The sequence below is a fragment of the Vespa crabro genome, chromosome 5 (assembly GCF_910589235.1).
Source record: "Vespa crabro chromosome 5, iyVesCrab1.2, whole genome shotgun sequence".
Taxonomy (NCBI): domain Eukaryota; kingdom Metazoa; phylum Arthropoda; class Insecta; order Hymenoptera; family Vespidae; genus Vespa; species Vespa crabro.
This window is the reverse complement of record NC_060959.1, coordinates 7645263-7667762: the sequence shown is the minus strand read 5'-3', so window position 1 is coordinate 7667762 and position 22500 is coordinate 7645263. Positions and strand designations below refer to the sequence as shown.

Sequence of the window (22500 nt, the reverse complement as noted above, 5' to 3'; positions counted from 1 at the left end):
AGAAAGGAAGGAAGAGAAGCGCGTGGGCAGTGTTTTATCTCTAGGATGTATATATCCCGGTTATGATAGCCGGATGCCAATGCCTTCTCTTCCTCTTCTCTCTTCTTTACTCTTATCAATCATTCTTTCTTCGTTCAACGTTTAAAAGCGTTCTGCTCTTTAGCGTATGCGTGCCTGCTGCTAGTATCTGTTTCTTTCTCTCTCTTTCGGTCTCTTTCTCTCTCTCTCTCTCTCTCTCTCTCTCTCTCACTCTCTATCACTCTTTCACTCTCACTATCTCTTTCTTTACTTTGTACTCTAATCCCATCTCTTTCTCTCTTTACTTTCGATCTTTCTATAAAATTTTTTTGCTAGACTTTGTCAACGATTTTAACGATGAACGATAATTAAACAATCGTTATCTAGATAAATTATATATATACATATATATATATATATATATATATATATATATATATATGTGTGTGTGTGTATATACATGTACATTATAGGATATAATAAGATATAGATATGTAATTTTTCTTTTCATCGATCTCAATATACTGAAATAATATTAATAAATGTATTATTAATACGTTTCTTTTATCTGAAATTATATAGTGTATAACACGACAATTATTCAGATTTGAAAAATTTAATTAATTTTTAATTTCAATAATGATTCATCAAGATTGTATTATAAAATGATTACGAATTGAATATATATTACTTCACTCATCCTTTATATAGGGTGTAAAAGAAATATTCAACTTAATAATAAGTATTATATTCTATTATTGTTATCTTTCATTTTTTTAATATCGTTTATAATAATGAGATGTTTCAATCGATTCCGGGAAAAGGGATTTTACAATGTAGTAAATTTAAAATCGTGCATTATCATACTTTATTTTATACACATTCTCATTATACATAATTATAGATACGAGGCCTGTGTTCGATCTCGTAATTTAAATGGTCGTTCCTTCGTAAATGGACGAATATTTTCACTGCAATAATTAATTCGATTAATATTCCTACGAGAAGAACAAATCAAGTTTTGTTGCTTTGTATTTATGTATATGTATATATAAGTTGTGTATGTATGTATGTGTATGTGTATGTATGTACATTAAAGACGCGAATTTACGCGAACGAAATTTTTTAGTTGACGGAAGATTACTTCTCTCTCTCTCTCTCTCTCTCTCTCTCTCTCTCTCTCTCTATATATATATATATATATATATATATATATATATATATATATATATATATATATACATGATCGAAATAATATCTCTGAATTTTTCATTTTATTTCACTTTAACGAAAATATTTCTTTTCTCTTTTCATTTTTTTTCTCCTCTATTCTCTTTAATATAACGATTATTATCTTATCTTCGTATGTACAGCGGGTGTTCTAAATGAATTCAATGCTATCATAGTATCTACATATATATATATATAGACGAGAGGCATCGAAGAATGATTGCGGTACCAAAATGTATTCATGTCGGTGAAAAACATTTGTTATTGTGTTCGACAAGGATTTTTAAAAAATGTACAAGATCCTGATCCTGTAAATTAAAAAAATTTACAAGATCCATACTGATCGATGAACAAATGTTAATTACATTCTTCTATTTAAATCTGATAGCTCTTAATGATTAAATTAGATTGAATTAGATTGATTAATTTCTTTTCTTTCTTTTTCCTTTCTTTTAATTCTCGTCATAACGAGACTCATGTGAATGTCCGAAAAGCAGAGATCAGTGAGAAGTTAAATTAAAAAAGCGATCTAAAAGCTTTTGATTGGACGATTTATTTTTTGCAATTGCGCAAACTCTTTTTTGCACGAATAATTCGAAGGAATGGCGGCAGGTGCAATAATTTCTACGATATCGAGATCGACAAATTTTTCTAGGCACATCTCTCTTTCTTCTTTTATTTTTTATTTTTTATTTATTGTTTTATTATTTTTATTTTTTTATTTTTAAGCGAAAGCCCTTTAATAATAATTAATTACAGATTCGATTTTACTTAACTCTGTCTCACTTTTTTTCTTTTTCTTTTTTTTCTTTATCGCGATAGATCAACGATTCGATATTTCAATCTTCGATCACGACGATCGTTCGTATTTGGCGCCCAAATTTTTCTCGATCGATCGTTGATTTTTCTTCTTTCTTTCTTCTTTCTTTTTTTTTTTTTTTTAAATAGCTATTTATTTCGAAAAAAAAAGAGCGCGAAATGTATCTAAGTAATACGTTTTTATCTATCGTTTATGGATCTTATAACGATGCATGAGTTTTTCGAGTTAGAAATAAGTTAGGTTTCTTTTCTTTTTTTTTTGTTAGTTTTTCTTTTTGTTCACGACTCGATGCCATCTTTTTAATAACTAATGTGTGTTTGTTCTCTCTCTCTCTCTCTCTTTCTCACATACACACACACATACACTTTAACATACATCCAATTTTACATTTCATCTTTCTCACTCTTTCTCATTTTAAACGGGTATCTTGCATTCTGATTATTTCTCTCTCTCTCTCTCTCTCTCTCTCTCTCTTTCTCTCTCTCTCTCTCTCTTCTCAAATTGTTGACTTTTCCTCAGATAAAAGAAGATTTTTTATATATATTCAGCGAACATTATCCAATAAGTGACGTTCAATACGGCAAAAAGAAAAGGAAAGAAAACACGTGAGACTCGATCGATGTTCAAAGCCCTCATTCTTGCCTTTTGAGCCGGCGTTGGTTCTGGTGGTGGACCTGAATTCGACTTCTGCGATCGGCCGGACAATAACATGGCATTTTCCTGCGTGACAACGATCACAACTTGAACCATCGCTAAGAAGACGTCTCTCCTGTGCCTCGGAGCACTCTGTCTTTTTCTATCTCTCTATCAGTCCCTATCTCGCGTATAAATTAAAAGAAATTAAAAAAAAAAAAGTAATAAATAAAAATATAGTAAAATATAAAAAAAAAAAGATAAGTGTAAATCCATTAATAGACTAAAGTAAAGTATAGTCTAAACAAATTCTTTCGTAAAAATTATAAATACGAAAACTTATGAAGTTTATAAAAGTACATTATTAACCCTTTGCGGTCCTATTACACATAATAAACTCTTTAATTTAAAAAAAAAAAAAAAAAAAAAATGAATTACTTAAAAGCTCTCTATATTTCCTTGCGAACAAATACAAGATTGTAATAACGTCATATCAATTACAAACACACAAAAAAAAAAAAAGAAAAAAAATAATAGAAGAATCATTAACGTAATCCTTGACGTTAAAAGACATATTATGAACAAAATAAGAAAAATAGTTGATTAGACCGGAAAGAGTTAATAAATTTTCTCTCCGAGGCACAGAAGTTGCCGTCTTTTAATATAAAAATCTTCATCATAAGGCGTTACCTTAGTTGCAATATCGAAGATTTTATCGAGTTTAGCGGAGTCGGCGCCGCTAGAAGATGGCGGTGCCGGTGGTGGTGGTGGTTTCGCTGCTGGCGCATCGGAATCACCGAGAACTATGTTCACCAGACAATATTCCATCAATGCCATGAACACGAATATCGTGCAGACCGACATAAAGGCATCGACGGCTTTTAGATAAGAAACCGGTGGTAAAGAGGCTTGACTTTTTGCGTGTTGAGTCGATAAGGTCAGCAATGATGTCACTCCTAAGGTCACTCTAGCTGGGGCAGCTTCTGGTTTGATCCAAAATGAGACCCACTGTAAAATAAATGAAATATGTTCTTTGTCTATTTCTTTCTAATCTGTAAACATATTATCTTTTTTCATTCATTTTCTTTTTTTTTTTCTTCTTTTTTTCTTCTCTAATTAAAACTTTATATGCGGAATATTTTTCACACGTTAACTTATTGTAATTAATTATTCCTTAGCAAGATTTCGATGAAGTATATTAATAGTTTTAAAGTTGCATTTTACTGATTCTCAGAAAATGCACAGATGAAGTAAAAATGAAAAACGACCTCATACAAAGTGTTAATAGTTTCTTTTTTATTTCATTTTTTTTTTCTATGGGATCTTGACTCACCGACATGATTACGATTAAACACGTGGGAACATATGTATGAAAGAGATAATAACCGAGTCGTCGTTTCAATACGAATACCACTTCCAAACAGGTGAAATTACCTGAAAATAAAAGGTTCCTTTGTTTATTCCTTATAATATATACATATAATGTATATTATCTAATGTATATATATTTATTGTATATGTATATAGATAAGCATATGCAAAATATATGATAGAATCGGGTAAGTTGATGATATATCTAGCAAATCGATAATCTAAAGGACAGAGTCATCCTTCCAAATATAGTTTCAAAAAGGTCGAGGTTAGTTGGAGAGAAGCTATTATTGAATACGCTTCTACTTTTCGAATTAATGAAATTCATCAACTGTGTTTGAGCTGCTCTAAGAATAGCTCGGCATTTTTATTTTTTAATGTAAAATTAAAAGATAAAACCACTTTCTTGATATACCTTCGAAAATTTATAAATAATAATATTTATTATATAATATAGTAATAATAAAAAACAAATATGTCGAACAATATGAAATGAATTGGATCAATATAATTTTAAAGAAAATAAGAATTATGTATAAAAAAATATATTTTTAATTTTATCCAAATGTTCATAAAATTTGTTTATCTCATCCGAATAATAATAATGATGATGATGATTAGAAAGAAAGAAAAGAAAAAAAATAACATCTCTCGTAATGCTTTTAGATTATTTATCGTACAATTTCACGAAAGTCAATTTGCATCACTTTCATTCTCACTCTAATCCATTTTATTCTTTTTTAAATTCTAGATAATGGTATAATATTGATTCAATTTTTATGCATGGATTGTTCTTTCTAATTTCTCGTATAAAAGATTGTCATTGAATGAAATTTATCCTCGATGTTTAATCGTACATATTGTTTTCAAGAAGCGAATCATACAAGTTTATTCAGATCACTCACCGGTGGAATAGACTTGCGTGCAGTCAGCCGTATAGTTCTTCACAAGTTGTAATTGGGGCAATTCTATGTTCTCATCGACAACAAGTGGTACGTCGGGATCCCATTGGAAGATCATTTCATCCGTCGTGTGAGACACTGTTGACCGAGTTGTTTTGTCCTTGTCAAAACGTAAGCATTCACACTATCGGCTAAATATGACGCGGACGATCTCTTTTTTTTTTTTTGTATATCACCTTTCTTTGAGATGTTTTTTTTTTTTCTTTTTTTATTCGAGTAGGGTGGATGTTTCTTTCGCGAACTATTCATGCAAGATAGAAATTTCTCTCTCTCTCTCTCTCTCTCTTTCTCTCTATGTAATTTGTTTGAAAGAATATTAGCGAACGTAATAGCGATGCGCTTATTGTAAGATGCAATTTCGTAGATAAACTTTTACAGATATTGACTATTACTCACGGCTCTCCATTTGCAGTTTACACTCCTGCGTGTCGTGCGGATAAATCAAGAAGTTCATAGCGCAAGAGAGTTTTAATGTCAATCTGTAAGTATCGTAACAAGATCGTTGAACGTAAAATTTTTTCTTGTATATTTTTTTTCTTTTTTTTTTATATTATTTTATTTTATTCTATTTTTTTTTCTTAATTTTACAATCAAGTTAATTATGTCAAAGATGTAATTAAGAAACATTTGTTTTACGTACTTCACCATATATAGAATAGTTTTGTCTTTGTAGAGCCAGAGATAATGATTTGGTATCGTCATCGTCTGAAAGGTCACCGATTTGGCATTCTTGAAAAAGGAATCAGGTCGCCACATATTCTTCAGCCAGTCGACCTCTAATAATCTTCAATTCCGTTCAAGAGGTTTTAGTTTATAGAAATTTTTTTTTCGCTATATTACCTTATTTATCCTTACAATTTTTATACAATTAATTAATTAATCGTATACCTATACTCCGAAGTCATATTTTCTGGTAGTCTCAGTCTGTTGTCCTTCCACGTTTGAGCAAAAAATATGTCCGCAGCGTAGGTCTGTAAATTGTTTTATATCTTTCTCTCGTCCTCTGTAGGTATTATTATCGTCTTTTCAATGGACATCATTGCCAATATTTGAGGACGACAACATTTTCAATCGGATAATAAGAAAATCGTACTTACCATTGAATTTTCATCGATCGAATCGAGACCCATTACGGTGACGTGAAAATAGACGACGGTCGCTTGTCCATCTTTTTTCGGTGGTCTCATTTTATCGTAAAGTTTTGGATCCTCCGGCAGAAGATCGAAGAATTCTAAGCTTCTCCTGAAAGAAATATTTCTCTTTCGTTTTGGTACGATTTGTTTTTCAATTTTTCAAAATATGCGAATTATTGTATAAGTGAAAAACTTTACGTGATTTGAAATACAGATTTGGAAAAAGGACAAAATAATTGTGAAAAAAGAAAAGAAAAGAAAAGAAAAGAAAAAAAAAAAAGATATATTTATTGATATAAAAAGTAAAAAAGAAAGAGAAAAGAAAAAGAAAAAAAAACAGAAAGAAAGAAAAGAAAAAGATAAAGACGTCCCTCGACGACTAGTGAATTTTCAAAGTTATCTCGAAGGAAAACGAAAAGAGAAAACACTGCTCGAACTTTTTGTTTTAGAGCACATCCGAACGCGAAGTGGTTGGTCGTTAAAGTCTCCCGTAAGCACTCCATCTTGACAATATTTAACACATTACACCAGGTTGATCGGTCGAACCGATTCTATATCGAAATAAATAATGCAAACTAGTAATTTGTTATACTTAAACCGTTTAGATATTTTTCTCTATTTCGTCACTGTAACTTTTACTCAGAACTACATACGTATTTAAAAGAAAATTAGATCGATCGATGTATTGTAATAAATTCACCTCACAGTATCACATACTTATCGTATTTAATATTCGATTGAATTATATTTCGTGCTCGGCTAAACAACGAAAGTTATTATATCATTGACGATGAAAAATATCCTCATCAAAACGTCGATCTTACTGTGCATCTGCGGTGCGGTCCAATAGGAAAAAAAGAAGAAGAAGAAGAAGACGAAGAAACGTGGAGAGGATTGCCTCCGAAGTCATGCCTCTTCCGTGTGCTCCTTCCGTCGACATTCTTTCTTTATCCTTCAATGCATCCTTTTGTACGATTTTTCAAAACGTTTGTTTTGGGATAATGTCGAAGGGATATTAGGGATGGAGAAAACGGGGGTAAGGGAGAGGGAAGGAAGGAAAGAGAAAGTTCAAGAGATAGAAAGAGGAAAGAAGACGAGGATAAAAACAAAGTTAGAGACAAAGGATGATAAGAGAGAGAAAGAGAGATAGAAAGAGAGAGAGATAAAAGATGTGAATTTGTGCCAATCCAGAACCAGGTCCGGTTAGTGGCTCGTACCACTTTCCGATGGCTATTCTCTGATTCGCGAGAACGTGCAACCGACGACTGACTCCTTCGAACGAACGACTTTGCAGAGCCTGCAAAATCTTCCATTCTCGTGATCTACCGAGATGTGGAGGTGGTAGAAAGCATTGATGTTGGTGGTAGTGGTGGTGGTGGTAGTGGTGGACCAGTTGCACCCCTTTGCATCGTTTTCACCCCTTCTTCTACGTCGCAAATAGAGGACCAGTTGAGAGAAGAAGGGGTAACTCTCGCTCGTGACGTACACGGAAACACGTTGGAAAGGGTCGAGAGTACCACGGAGGATTGCGAGACGATAGAAGTGGTGGTAATCCCTCGGAGTACCTGTGCCCATGGCCCATGACAACCTCGACGACGATAACTACGACAACTACGACGACGACGATTCTACCTCAATGCGGTAATATCCTTGTTTTATGTCGTAATCGTGCACACTCTCCTCAACAGATCGTCCTGATAATCGTTCCAACTATTCCCCTCTTTTCTTTTTCTTAACCCCTCCCCCCTCTTACCTCCCAACTCTCCTTTACCCCCTTTTTTTCTTTCTCTTTCTCTCTTATCTTTTTCTTTTCTTTCTTCTTATCTCTTTTATTGATAGAATCCTATTTTTAATATTTTGCCTATATAGAATAGATATTTTTAAACCTTTTTAATTGGCGACCATTTCATTTTCATTATATGTATGTATATCTTTAATGAAATCAAGGATACTTTTATTATAATTATATCTTATTAAAATATGGCTAAGACATTTCCTTCATTTTTAAATTTAATATTATACGCACATATAAGTATGTAATTATTATTATTATTTTTATGGATTATTAATTTATTATCGTTGTATCGAAGGATCATGTTAATTAAAAAATCATGTTCATACATGTAAACCTTCTATTTAATAATAAGTCGATAGAAAGAAAGTAACTTACGTTTATGTTTTTATTTCGTCAAATTAATTTTAATTCTGACGATAATTATAATAATTTTCTATTCTTATCCTTAGATCATATGTAATCAAGTAGAAATCAGATTAGAAACTTATAAATACGTTCACTTATTCTTTTTTTTTTTTTTTTTTTATTTCTATTATTTATCGATATTATTATACGAATAAGATATTTAATGATTATATTCAAATGTAAAGAATGTATGTATGAAAAAAATATAACTTTTTACATAAATATTTCCTTTGTTAAATATAAAGATACACAATTCGAAAAGTTACTGAAGCAATTATCTCTTAATCATAGTGATTACTTTTAATTTAATGAGACCCATAGGATTGTAGATAATAATATCGTCTTAAGCTCGTTGATTTAATGATTATATTTTTGTATTCACTATAGAAAACGTAATATGTATGTATTTTACATTGGTCCGATACACTGCAATATTACGAATTAATGATAGAATAATTAATGAGCATAAATTTTATACATGTATAACTGTGTCATCTTTGACATAAGATCGTACAATAGGTGTTGCACACACACACACACACACGCGCACACAAATGTAAGATATATAAATCTCGTTCTAACGAAAATAAATCACACAATAACCCGATAAAATTTATTAAGAAAATTTAGAATTATTATAACCCATAGAAAAATAATTGTAAATCTAGTAAATGTCTATTACACATTTTAACGTCTATGGTATTAAATTATAAAATTATATAATCATATTTTTCTCCAGTTTTTGAATGCACAAAAAAAAAAAGAAAAGAAAAAAAAATCTAAAATCTCATTTCACACGTTTAATCGTTTATGAGACTAAATTTGTAATTATATATGCCCACATTTTTTTCTTTATAAATTCCTAACACGCTTCATACATAATTTCCACGAGTTTTTTCTTTTCTTCTTTCTTTCTATTTTTTTTTCTTTCTTTCTTTCTTTTCTTAAATCCCTTAAGTATCAACTTAAGAAAGAAAATTCCTTTATTTCTTGGAAATTTTTTTCGCACTGCGCCAATGGCATCCCTATTCACTAGAGCGAGTTAAAGGTATCGTGTTTCTCAGGGGTGATATGTTTTAAATCGTTCAGCGGCTAAACAGCATCGATTAGAGCGTAGTCAGTGAATACGAAGAGATTCGGAGGAAAACGTGCTAGAAACTTGAGAGAATGGAAGAAGACGAAGAGGAGTATAGGAAAGAGAGAGGATGAGAAAAATAAGGTAGTTGGAGAAGGAAAGGTAGTCTATCAAAAAGAAAGAGAAAGAGAGAGAGAGAAAGAGGGAGGGAGAGAGAGAGAGAGAGAGAGAGAGAGAGAGAGAGAGAGGAGAAAAGTGTAGTCGATGACGAACGGGGAAGAGGAAGAAGACTGTCTTCCTCTTTCTCCTCTTATCCAACCCTCTTCTTGCAAACCCTTCTTCAGGGAGGCGCTAACTACCGCGCTATTTGAAGACAACGTCGTCGTCGTCGTCGTTTCTCTCTATTTCTCTCTCTCTCTCTCTCTCTCTCTCTCTCTCTCTCACTTTCTCTATCTATCTATCTCTTTCTTTCTTTCTCTCATCGTTCGATATATCGACCCTTGAAAATTGTGCCGCGAACAGGAAGCTATGTGTCGTTCGTATCGTGGAGTGGCCACCACCGTTCGAGAAGCTATGCTTATATGCATATAGACAATATATGCACACATATTGTGCATATATATATATATATATATATATATATGTAGATTTTTGTAACTATGGTTGCATATACATACGTTTCTTACAATCGTTTTCATCCGTTTATATACTATAAGATATGTTTAATATTTCTTCGCGTAGATAATATTGCAATACAAACCAAAAAAAAATTACAGGAGTATATATATATATATATATTTGTGTGTGTGTGTGTATGTGCGCGTGTGTATTTAAATATGTCTTTTTTGTATAATATAAGTAAATTATTAAATTTAATAATGACAATGTGTTACAAATTATAAAAAAATGAAATGAGAAGAAATATTTCTATTCGATTTAATCTTCTAAGAAACGATAATTTGATACTCGAATATTTTCGAGAGTAGTTATATGTATGTCCTTCGCATGATATACTTTATCTCGCGTAAAGTTTAAGAGGCTTTTCGTTTTTTTTTTATTTTATTCGTTTAATGCTCGTGAAATTTCAACGAAAGGAAGAAAGAAAAAGAAAGAGATAGAAAGAGAGAGGACATCTTTCTGTTTCTAGGCAAGTAGGTACTTTATTAGTAGCACGTACTTTATTATTTCTGGAAGCGTAGCGAACGTCATCGTCATACATCGATTTCGTAGTAACGAACCATCGAGAGCACCTTCTTCTTCTGCTTCTTCTTTCGAGCACGACAATCAGGTCATTGGGCCTGCAAGACCACTGGGGGAATCACGAAACGCCGGAAGCGTACTCGAGCTGCTCCTTCAAGAATCTGTTCCTCGTCACATTTCCTTCTGGCAACGAGCAATGACTACGTCATAGTTAAGAAAAAAAAAAAGAAAAAAAAAAGAAAAAAAAAAGAAAAGGAAAAAGAAAAAAAAAGAAAGAAGGAAAGAAAGAAAAGAATGACGTCATGTGTTTTCGCCCTATATACATATTTTATATATATATATATATATATATATATATATATATATATATATATATACTTATATGTATATTTAGATTATACATATGTATATATATAAAAAAAAAATAGATTTTGAAACATAAAAAATTTTTCGCTTCTTCCATTGACTTTTAACTTTACAATTGTTTATTAATATTTGTTTGTTTAAGAGAAAAGAAAAAAATAATAAATAATTTTGGAGCTTCGAGCGACGATTTTTTACACTTCAGAATCAATTTCTTAAGATATATATATATATATATATATATATATATATATGTGTATATCATATATAAATATATGTATAGATTTGTTACATTAGGTGATGTGTTCCCCTTAAAAAATTTGGCCATCTTTTTAGCAATCATTGCCGAATTTTATTCCAATTTTCCACTCGTCTTCGATAGAACGTTTGCGTGTCAAGACATTACGAATGCTGCCAAGTTTATATATATATATATATATATATATATATATACTCGTATGTATGATAATTCCAAACGTCTAGGGAATGTCTAGGGAATCTACGAAATTATTCGTTAATAATTTTCATTAATTCATTTTGTTTTACTTAATACTATCATTTACTTTTCGCGCGAACAATGAAATAAATTTTAAGTAACAACTTTTTATAAAAATATTGCAAAATTAAAAAAGAAAAAGATAATAATGTTTTAAGCGAAAATAACATTTATGGACAAAAATTAAAATGCGTAACAACCTTAAATAAAATATTTTTTAATCTCTCTCTCTCTCTCTCTTTCCTCTATCTTTCTCTTTTTAATAGCATTAATTATAATATTGTAAGATTACAAGAATTCCATTTTTTATAACTAATAACTTTGTTAATATATATTATTACATATCATAGTTATATGAAATATTTAATAATGATCCTAATATCATATTAAACAAAATCGATGCGATTATAAGAATAAATTAGAAATTAATGCGAATATGAATTTTCATCGAAATTTTATGACAAGTCCTTCGGACATTGTGCTGCATTAAATATCTCCTCTTGATTCGATAAAGATTATCTTCGTTAGATTATCGCGTTATCGAATCGAAATATCCATCTTCGTTTCTCTCTTTTTTTTACTTTCTCTCGTCCACCCCCTCCATTCTCTCTCTCTCTTCTTCTCAGATTCCACGTAGAACAAGATAGGAATATTGAAAAAATCGAACTTACCTCGACTAACAACCACCAGCGCGAAGTGTGCTGGGGTGGCTCTCTTCAAGCAATTGCTTACAAGACTAGGTGGCATTTACGTCAAAGACTTGATGACGTCACTCTGAAAAGGCAGAAACTAGGAAACGAACAGATAGGATCGCATTGGGGTGAAAGGATCTTTTCGAGTTAAATAATAAATTCGATTATCCAAAAGGTTAATGATAATTTAAAAAGAAAATGATACGACAAATTAGACGATTTCTTAGCATATTTTCCAAACACGAGATGATCGAGATGACGATTCAGATCGTTCAGGTGATGCATGTGACTCGGTCACGTCTGCTATATAAGTCGATAGGTTATTTTCTGGACAAATATGAGTTTTCAAAAGAATTTTGTTCCTATTCAAAGGATTCATTGGAAATTTACAAGGAAGGATTTACGAACGTGCGCTATTTTGTTCTCTCTCTCTCTCTCTCTCTCTCTCTCTCTCTCTCTCTCTCTCTATCCTTTTTTTTTTGAATCTTCAAAATCCTCTTTTTCTCTTTCTTTCAAAGAAGAGAAAAGAAGAGACACGCTAGGATTCGACCTTTCGTCAAAGGATGATCGATTTCCTCCTTTGTGTCATCGGCCAAATTGGATTGGTAAAATCGCCGACTGACAGAATCCAACGAACACAAGAGAGAAAGAAAGAGAAAGATTGTAAGAGAAAAAGAGACAGAGACAAAGACAGAGAGAGAGAGAGAGAGAGAGAGAGAGAGAGAGAGAGAGAGAGAGTGATCGTGTACACATACAGACACGCGTCGTCGTACTTTTTTTCGCTGACGTTTGCCTGCTCCTCCGGTACTCATAGGCTGAGGGATGCAGAGAGATGAGGAGTATCAGATGAGAGAGAGAGAGAGAGAGAGAGAGAGAGAGAGAGAAAGAAAGAGAGAGAGAGAAAGAAAGAGAGAGAGAAAAGAACTGAGGTGTTGGTACCCCTAGCAAGAATCGCACCGCTGTTAGAGTTTGGTGAGGAGGAGGTCTTTCGAGGTGAATCGAGACGATGCACGATAAGCACGCTCGTCCCTCTTTCCTCTGACCTCATGGCCGTCGTTTCAATTCTCTGCATTCTCCCACCCCTCTCCTCTTTCTCTCTTTTTCTCTTTTGAACTTGTCTTTCGAATCAAGTCATATATACTTTTCTTTTCATTGCCTCTAACACCACACCACCACCATTCTCTCTTCGTCATCTCATCCTTTATTTTCAATCGATTGCCATACGATTCGAAAGATAAAAATAATCTACTCGTGTTTATAACTATGATGTTCTTATCCTACTAAAATTAATGATTGAATTTGTCGTCTTGACGAGAATTTTTTTTCTTCTTTTCTTTTTTCTTTTTTTAGATTAATAATTTTTTCAAGTAGAAATACAATGAATAAACTTTTATTTGTATGCTTTCCTTATGGATTAAAGAAGATACGTTGCAAATATGTATTACATTAGCATCGGAGATTTTTATAAAGATAAATAAAAAAAATCGATAATCCATTTATTCCTGATAAGAAATATAATTATTTTTATTAACAATGATTAAATGAATAAAATAAATGGATTTTTTAATTTAATAATCTCTGTTAATAATTATGCACCAAATATTCACTTTTATGCAGTACTTACTTAAGGCTATTGTAATATCGCATGAAAAAAAAAAAAAAAAGAAAGAAAAGAAAAAAAAAATTAAAAGAAAAAAAGAAAAATCGATCAAAAAAAATTGCTTATACTTACCGTCGAGAATATATTAGCGATCCCTTTTAATCCCATCATTAACTTGGGTTTTTGGATTGGCCGATGTTGCGACGTCGATCATCGTGGAATGTGAAATGTTGTGAATATATTAAATTCGTTGATTTATAGGGTATATGACATTTATTTAATTATTTCATTACTGTTTACGCTATTGAATGCTATACTTCGTATAGATACCTACAATTATGTTTGATAATTAATATGCGAATCTTGTAGAGAATGAATGGGAGATTTAGTCGCGAGTTTTACAGCCCATTTTCGAAGTTTACAATGATCATCATAATTTTTAATTAATTAATTAATTAATTAATTAATTACAGAGAGAATTCGCGTATCGCGCGTAACCGATTCTAACGAGATCGATATTATTATCGGTCATTGAACTTATATCGAATCCTTTTTTCGACCCGCGAAATTCCGGCGCACGATTCCAATCCGATATTTTTCCGGACTCGTACGCAACGTGAACAGGGAGCGAAAAACTCGACTCTTGTTTATCGATCACAATTTGCGCTAGACTTTACCGAGGACTCTATCAATATATACTATATATATACAATATATATATATATATATATATATATATATATATAAAATATATATGTATTTCGCGAACGTTCTTATATATTCATACGAAAGAGCGGAATCCTTTCAATTCATAAACGCGTTATATGTACATCGTTTGAGGGGAAAAAAAATACGTGGAATAAAGAAAATCGAATATGTATGTATATGTGTGTAAGTATGTGTATTTATGTGTGTAAAGCATCGAAGAAAACTCGTCGTTTCTTCTATTCTAATAATTCTAATATACATATATATATATATATATATATATATATATATATATATATATATATCTAATCGGAGTATTCGATTTTTTTCTAATTCAACGTACCTTCCATACATGTGCTCGTTTATGAATGAAAAATTTCACTCACTCTCTGTATATATTGCCGAATGTACTTACGCTGGGTTAAGACACAAAAAAAAAGAAAAATAAAAAAAAAAAATAAAAAAAAAAAAAGAATGATAATAATAATTAAAGAATAAAATAAAATAAAATAAAATAAACAAGTAATATTGCACACTCTTCGATGGCACGAATTTATTGAAGAAATTTTCTAATCTCGTTCTGAACCGTTCTTTGTCGTTAATCGTTATTCGTCGATATCTACAGACCGGAATTTCGAGAATATAATAATCTAATCAACATTTTCTCTCTCTGTCACACACACACACACACGCGCGCATGAACACACACACAAACACACGTTTTAGACGTTCATTTATCGAAGATTTCGTTTGTTTCTTTTCTTTTCTTTTTTTTCTTTTTTTTTTTCTTCTTTTTTTTATGTACCTCTGTAACCGTACAAATATCTTTCATCTAAAGTGACTACCATATATGAAACAATGAAGATATTTAAATCTATTACGCGGAAATAGATAAAAAATAGTATTAAAAAACATTATGTACTGAGACCTGTACATAAAGTATAAAAATCGGCAATTAAACTACGAGAGGGAGGACGATCATAATTATGTTTAGATTTTCTTATTTTCTTTTTCTTATTATCTTTTCCTTTCTCTTTTTATTTCTTCTTTTTATTATTCTTTTTCTTTTTTATTCTTTTTCCTAATCTTTACGCGTCGTAATCTCGGCTCCATTATTAGAACGAATCACGAACTTATTTTGCATCTATATCGATGCATTAGTTTGACACTTTTAGAGAAAAAAAAAAAAAAAAAAAAAAAAAGATAAAACTCGACAGCAGATATTTACATTAAACTTTTCCAAATATACTAAATCTCGAATGTAATTACGTTTAATAATTCCATGGAACTTGATTTAACGACACATATTCTCTCAAAGAATCGAAAGAATCGAGATTACGAATATTTTAATATACATATATATCCGTGTGCGTGTATTTGTGGGTTTTTATATATACAAAATGTTATCTATAATGAAACGTCCAAATTTTGTTACGAAAAAAGAAAAAAAGAAAAAAAAAAATCCGTACGTTTCATAATAGACAACTTGTATATTTGTCATATATAATATATATAATATAATATATATAATATATATATATACAAACATACACACAACACACAACACACACACACACACACACACACACACGTTTATGTATGTATTTATACATGTATATACCTATTTGAATTTCTATTTGTTTCACTAAGATCTCCTCGAAAAATCATAAAAAAGTACAAAATTTATTTAAAGGACGAGTCTCCTCGCACAATTATTTATTTCTTTTTTCTTTTTTGTTTTTGTGCGCATCAAACGTTTTTTTTTGGATAGTACGAGAAGGAGAAGGATTTCGAAAGGGTTTCGAAATGTTATCTATGTATGATTACGTTTACATATATTTCACGCATATCTTTCTCATTCTTGAAAAAACAATCTCGTAGGAAGATGGAACACGTATTGTATGTCGACCATTAATACTCTTTTCAAAATATATACATATATGTACAGGGTAAATCGAGAATTATTATCGTTCGTCCAAAAAAAAAAAAAAAAAATAAATTTTTATTCGCTGCTAAAAATAAATCAAACGAATGAACGAACGATGCTCCATTAGAAACATCGATCTTATTAGAAATATTATTATTTATTATTTTTCCCATCCGAACAAATCGAACAATTTCGTCTTAAATTTCAGCGAAGAAAAAACTATTTTCATTTTGTAACAATTACTTTTCTCACTTCATACGATACAGGACGTAATATATAAAATGTGAACATAAAGAAAAAAAAGTTACGTTCGTAACAATCGTACGCGTATAAAATAATAACATTCAGGAATATTCCAATTCAAGTGCATCACCCTGTATAAGTATACAGGGTGAATCGTGAGATATGATTGTCGGGGGAAAAAAAAAAAGACGGAAAAAATAAAATATATACGCATATAATCAAATGATCGAATTCATTTCTAGAATCACTTTTACGTATATTTCTCTTGCTTGTTGCTTCTTTTTTTTTTTTGTTCGAAAAAAAATTGTACAAAAAAATCATCATTTAATAAAAGTATCCTGATCAATCGATTTTTTAATTAAATACATTACACGATTCACCCTGTATACGTACAAATCTATGATACGAAATACACGTGACGTTTTTTCTTGCTCATGCCAATCATGACGACGATGTAAAGGAAGAAATATTGCGTATATATATATATATATATATATATATATATATATATATATATATATAAACAAAAATAATAATAATAATAATAATAATAATAATAATAATAATTTGGATTTCGATCGTATGTAGGCTCGTGGAGACGAGCGGAGGAATCTTTCTTAATTAATCGACGATGAAAGAGAGAGACTCGTCCCTCCCTCTGTAATGAGAGTATCCCGTTCGAAGTTCTCCCTCTCGTCTCAAAAAAAGGGGAAAAAAAATTAATTCACTCTTGCATACCCGACTTTTTAATTCTCTCTCTCTCTCTCTCTCTCTCTCTCTCTCTCTTTCTTTCTTTCTATCTCACTCACACTTTCTTTCTTATACTAACCGATATATCTACACCACGATACGATCACTGAGAAATATTTTTCGCTTCCATTTACATATACACATGTACGCGCACGCGTATATATTTATATTTGTATGTATATATTCATACATACATATACACGTGTGTATATGTGCTGTGTGCCACCGAAGAAGGCTTAAAACGCGCGAAATTTTCGATTTTTTCTTATTTATTTATTTATTTATTTTTTAACGGAATTTGAGAGAAAGAGACGAGACGGCTAAAATAAAAAGAAACTTTTGATTGGCCAATTTTTTGTTTCGTTTCTTTCCTTTTCTTTTGTTTTTTATTTTTTTATTTTTTATTCTCTCAGCTGGATAATTCTCTACAAGAGTACGATCACGTATACATACTTTTAAGATACATCCCTTTTTATATAGCTTTACTTCTTTATTACGACTATCTTAATAAATTTATATTTTATAAATCAAGGAAACTTTACATCTAAATCTGATGTTATTTATTTTTTGTTCTTCCCTTCTATTAAAATAGAACTATAAAATATAAATAAAAAAAAAAAAAAAAAATAATAAAAGTAATTGTTATTTAAATATCAATATTATCTCTATAAGATTTATTTAAATATTATCGATTAAAGGTATTTGCAAAGGATACACAATTTAAATAACAATAGTATTTAAATATTATTATATAAATATACTACAATATTAATATTTAAATACTATTGCTATTTTACATACTAATATACTCTCTATTAACATAATACTATTAAATTATAATAATACACTGACATTTAAATAACAATGATCGGTTATATTAATCAAACCGATTAGATACGATAACAAACTGTAATCTTTACGAAATTGTAATCTTTAAACGTGTAGGAATGATCCAACTGGATTGAAAATAAAAACTTTCTCTCTCTCTCTCTCTCTTTTTTCGATTTAACGCAAATCGTCGTGAAGGTCTAAAAACAAAGGTGTTAATTGGTTAAGAATTTTCTTATCTCATTCGAGAACGCATCGTCGTACGAAACGTATTCGTTTCTCCAAGTTTTCTTTTCTTTTCTTTTTTATTTGTTTGTTTGTTTGTTTGTTTGGTTTTTTACTAAATCCGTCATCGACGAAGACGAAGAAGAGGTAGACGAGTAATTGTTTGATGCAGCTTCCTAGTTGGTAGGCCAATCATCATCCCTTAGTAGAGCCGTGCCAGCGATGCTCAATCTTCTTCTTCTCGATACATCGTCTCATATGTTTTCTCTCTCTCTCTCTCTTTCTTTCTCTCTTAGTGCCTCTATCTTTGTTTTTAGATGATCGAAATGCATCCGGTCGATCCTGAGGGAATCGTCCGGACACACACGTCTATTTTTTTTCCTCTATCCTTCAAAAAACTACCGAACGGAAGACATTCGGCTTTTTGATCCTTAAATCGACCCAATCACACTTTCGGAACGACGATGAAGAAATCTTTTCGCTAGGCTAGCGTTTATCTAATCACGCTATAAGAAATATACACGCGATCCGTAATTTATCGCTCTTTTCCTCTCTCTCTCTCTCTCTCTCTCTCTCTCTCACTCGCTCTCTCTCTCTCTCGTGCGCGCGCGCACGCGCGTTCGATCGAACGTTTAAATTATTGCCATTCGTCGAAATCTATGCGTATAGCAGCAATATTTTCACACTCTCGGCTATTTATTTTGGTCTGACGTTTATCACTCGCATACCTAAATTCTACCGATCGTGTTTTCTTTTTTCCTTTTTATTGTATATATGTATATGTTTATATATGTTTAATTATTATTAAATAAAATATCGAAGAGTCGTGAGGAAGGAAGAAGAATAGGACGAAGGAAGAAGATAAGGGCGAAGGTTATAAGGGGACTCGGAGATATATTCGATGAGAGATGCACCTCGAGCTGTTACAATCTTATTGCACTGCGTGTTTAAGACACTTCTTTTTTCTCTTTTAAATAAGAGTGATCGAATTGCATGTGTAATGAATATATATGTATGTGTATGTATATGTACATATATATATATATATATATATATATATATATATATGTATCGATGGGTATATGCACATACTTACGTAATTTATCGTAAACTATCGCTTTACGATAAACATTCATTCGATTAGTGTTTCTCGCAAGCAAAAAAGGCAACCGATTAAATCGTTTCATGAACTTTTAAGTTCTCTTTTTCTTTCCTTTTTTCTTTTTTCTTTTTTTTATTATTATTTTCATTCATAATACACTCTTCTCTCATCTTGGAAGGAAATATTCACAGGGAAAATGCGTGATAGATACGACAAGCACGAAAAACCCTTATGAAAGGAAGAAGTTATTGTTTATTACCGTTCGTGAAATTCGACTAGGTGAACGTGGATGGTGGGGAAAAAAAAACAAAAGAAAAAATAATAAAAAAAGAAAATAAAAATAAAAAAAAAACCAAAGACCATTTTTCAAAGAAGAAAAAAAAAACGAATAAGCGAAATATCGAATACAAACAAAAAATTCGAATTAAAAAAGAAAAATGGAGGGATGGGAAAGAAAGAAAAAAAGAGGGAGAGGGAGAAAAAAGGATAACAGATAATATAAACGATTTTAAACTCTTTTCGTCGCTATCGCCGCCCCCGCCGCCGCCGTTTGCGCCCGGTAAAGTCGCAATCGTGAGTGATAATATAATTAATAGTAATAGAGTGATCGATTAAACAATTCGAGTCGCTCGGAGAGACAGACATAACCCGTACCCTAATTATATCATAAAATGTGTGAGACACGAGAGAATTGCACGAGAAAAAACAATGATCATTCAATGAAACCTCATTTTCATTTTCCTATTCCTTAATCCTAAGGATTCTGTTTTTTTTTTCTTATCCTTCGTCCGATATATATATATATATATATATATATATATATATATATATATACACGTATATATATATGGACGATGTCTCCTCTTTTCATGTTGTGCATATCTTTCTCATCGGGGAGTTTGAGTGTCGAGCCTTTTTATCGATCGGCTCGAAACCGCGCGCGCAAGAAAGAAGGAGAAAAATTCTTAAAATTTTTCTGGTTCTTTTTGTTCTTTTCCTTTCGCCGCAGTCATCTTCTCTTTCGTTACCTTTCTATACGCCACTTTTGGTTTTTACCCTTTTTTTTTGTTTTTTCATGTTGCCGTTTTTCCTATTTGTATTCTTTTTTTATTTTTTATTTTTTTTTTTTCGTGTATGTCACGTGTATGTATATGTGTGTTTTGCGTGTATATACGTATATTTTATCGGGGGTTTTTTTTTTTTATTATTGTATCTTCTTTTTCTTCTTCTTTATTTTATTGTTTTTTATTTTTTTTTTATTTTTTTATTTTTTTTAATCGCTTTTCGTTCCTTTGTTCGTTTCCCCATGATAGGACAAGAGTGCACATTGGTTGGAGGAGCAATTGGGTATGAAGAAGAGAGGATATTGATATTTTTTTTCTTTTTCTTTTGCTGCTTTTTGTCCGTTTTTCCTATATATATATATATATATATATATATATATATATATATATATATATATATGCGTGTGTGTGAGTGTGTATGTATGTATGTTTACGTATGTTCGTGTATGCGTGTCTTTTTTTTTTTTTCTTTCGTTTGGTTTCTTTCGCGCATTAAACTCGGTTTTTTAGTTTGGTCTCAGGGGCTTTCCAACGACTCGTGAAAAGTTATTGTATGAAATAATCGGGATGGTCCGAGTCCTTTTCAAACCTCTTCGCTTCCTCCTGCATGCTCTCCTTGATCTTGAGGATGGCCGCCGACTCGGTCTGATCCTGCGAACCAACCAACACCAGGCCAGTTACACGTAAAAGGTCAGGCAAGCCCACCGTCCGGGGGGGGATACCTTGCCCATTCTGCACAGCGTTTCGTCAACGAAATTAAAGAATTCTTCCTAGACGTCGTTGTTGTATTCGATCGATCGAGAAAAGTATTTGAAATGGATCAAAAAATTCTTTTGTATTCAATTAAAACAAAAAAGAAAAGAGTTCCTTGCGAAAAAAGTAAACACGCGAATTTGAAACTACGATGTAAAATGTGTGTGTGTATGCGTATGCGTATGTATATATATATATATATATATATATATATATATATATGAGTGAGTGTGTGTGTGTGTGTGTATGAGGATGATAACGTGGTTGGAGAAAGAAAAAAAGATGACGAAAAAAAAAATTTTTTTTTTCATTCATCATCCAAGTTACTTTTCAAACCACGTGATTATTCTTACACCCATTTTTTTCATAATCTCAAATTCAATAAAAAAAAGATAAATATATTCGCATCGACGCAAACGAAGACTCCGGCGGTCCCTTTCGAAGTTTTCAAATGGACGACGTAAAAAACATCGATCGACGTTAGCTAGAATTCTCAAAATTTCGTTTAACCACCTCCCCATCATTAAAAAACTCGTGGGAGCGAATACGCTGGCTGGCAAATACGCGTAAAAAGCGCAGCGTGATGGCGGTGCGTCGTGACGGGGCTAGGCTCGTGAAAGAAAGACAAGTACGATCGATATTTACGCGCGGAGAGGATTGAAAAAGACAAAAGAAAATAATAATTAAAAAAAAAAAAAAAAAGAAAAGAAAAGAAAAAAGAAAAAACAAGATTATAAAAAAGAAAGAGAAACAAAAAGAAATAAACGAATAAAAATAAGAAAAAAAAAAAGAATAAAAAGAATAATTCAAAACAATAATAATAATAATATTAATACTTTATTATTACTATTATTATTATTATTATTATTATTATGTTATTATTATTATTATTATTATTATTATTAATATTAAAAAAAAGTATTTGACGGGTATATAGAGCCATCCGTTGATCATAATTGTCATCGGAAGAACCGTGCGATCGAAGTATCATATGGTTCAAAGTTTTAGGGTGCTCTGACCCACAACACATGGACGTTGATGATATTTATGTTTTATATATATATATATATATGTATGTATGTATGTATGTATGTATGCATATACACA

The 22500-nt window shown here is 31.2% G+C and overlaps 2 protein-coding genes across 11 annotated transcripts in view; both read right to left on the bottom strand.

The window, feature by feature from the left end:
* Positions 1-858: 858 nt before the first annotated feature.
* LOC124424263 (glycine receptor subunit alpha-3) lies at positions 859-16127 on the bottom strand. 6 transcript variants are annotated; one of them, XM_046963057.1, is made up of 10 exons: positions 13926-16127; positions 10620-10825; positions 6132-6276; positions 5923-6005; positions 5675-5818; positions 5431-5513; positions 4978-5112; positions 4035-4135; positions 3392-3709; positions 859-2788 (listed from the first exon to the last, which is right to left on the bottom strand). In XM_046963057.1, the coding sequence occupies exons 2-10, from the start codon at positions 10655-10657 to the stop codon at positions 2603-2605; spliced, it is 1233 nt and encodes a 410-aa protein (XP_046819013.1). In that variant the 5' UTR covers positions 10658-10825; positions 13926-16127; the 3' UTR covers positions 859-2602. The 6 variants fall into 6 exon arrangements, with proteins under 6 accessions (XP_046819013.1, XP_046819017.1, XP_046819014.1 ...); XM_046963061.1 differs by lacking the exon at positions 10620-10825; XM_046963058.1 differs by lacking the exon at positions 13926-16127 and having other exon boundaries at positions 10620-10916.
* Positions 16128-16319: 192 nt separating this feature from the next.
* The window catches only part of LOC124424262 (single-stranded DNA-binding protein 3), a 25595-nt gene continuing 19414 nt past the window's right edge, over positions 16320-22500 (bottom strand). For all 5 annotated transcript variants that reach the window (XM_046963049.1, XM_046963054.1, XM_046963050.1 and 2 more), the window contains one exon: positions 16320-21291. In XM_046963049.1, the coding sequence (XP_046819005.1) occupies positions 21187-21291 (105 nt within the window). In that variant the 3' untranslated portion in view covers positions 16320-21186. The remainder of the gene's footprint in view (positions 21292-22500) is intronic.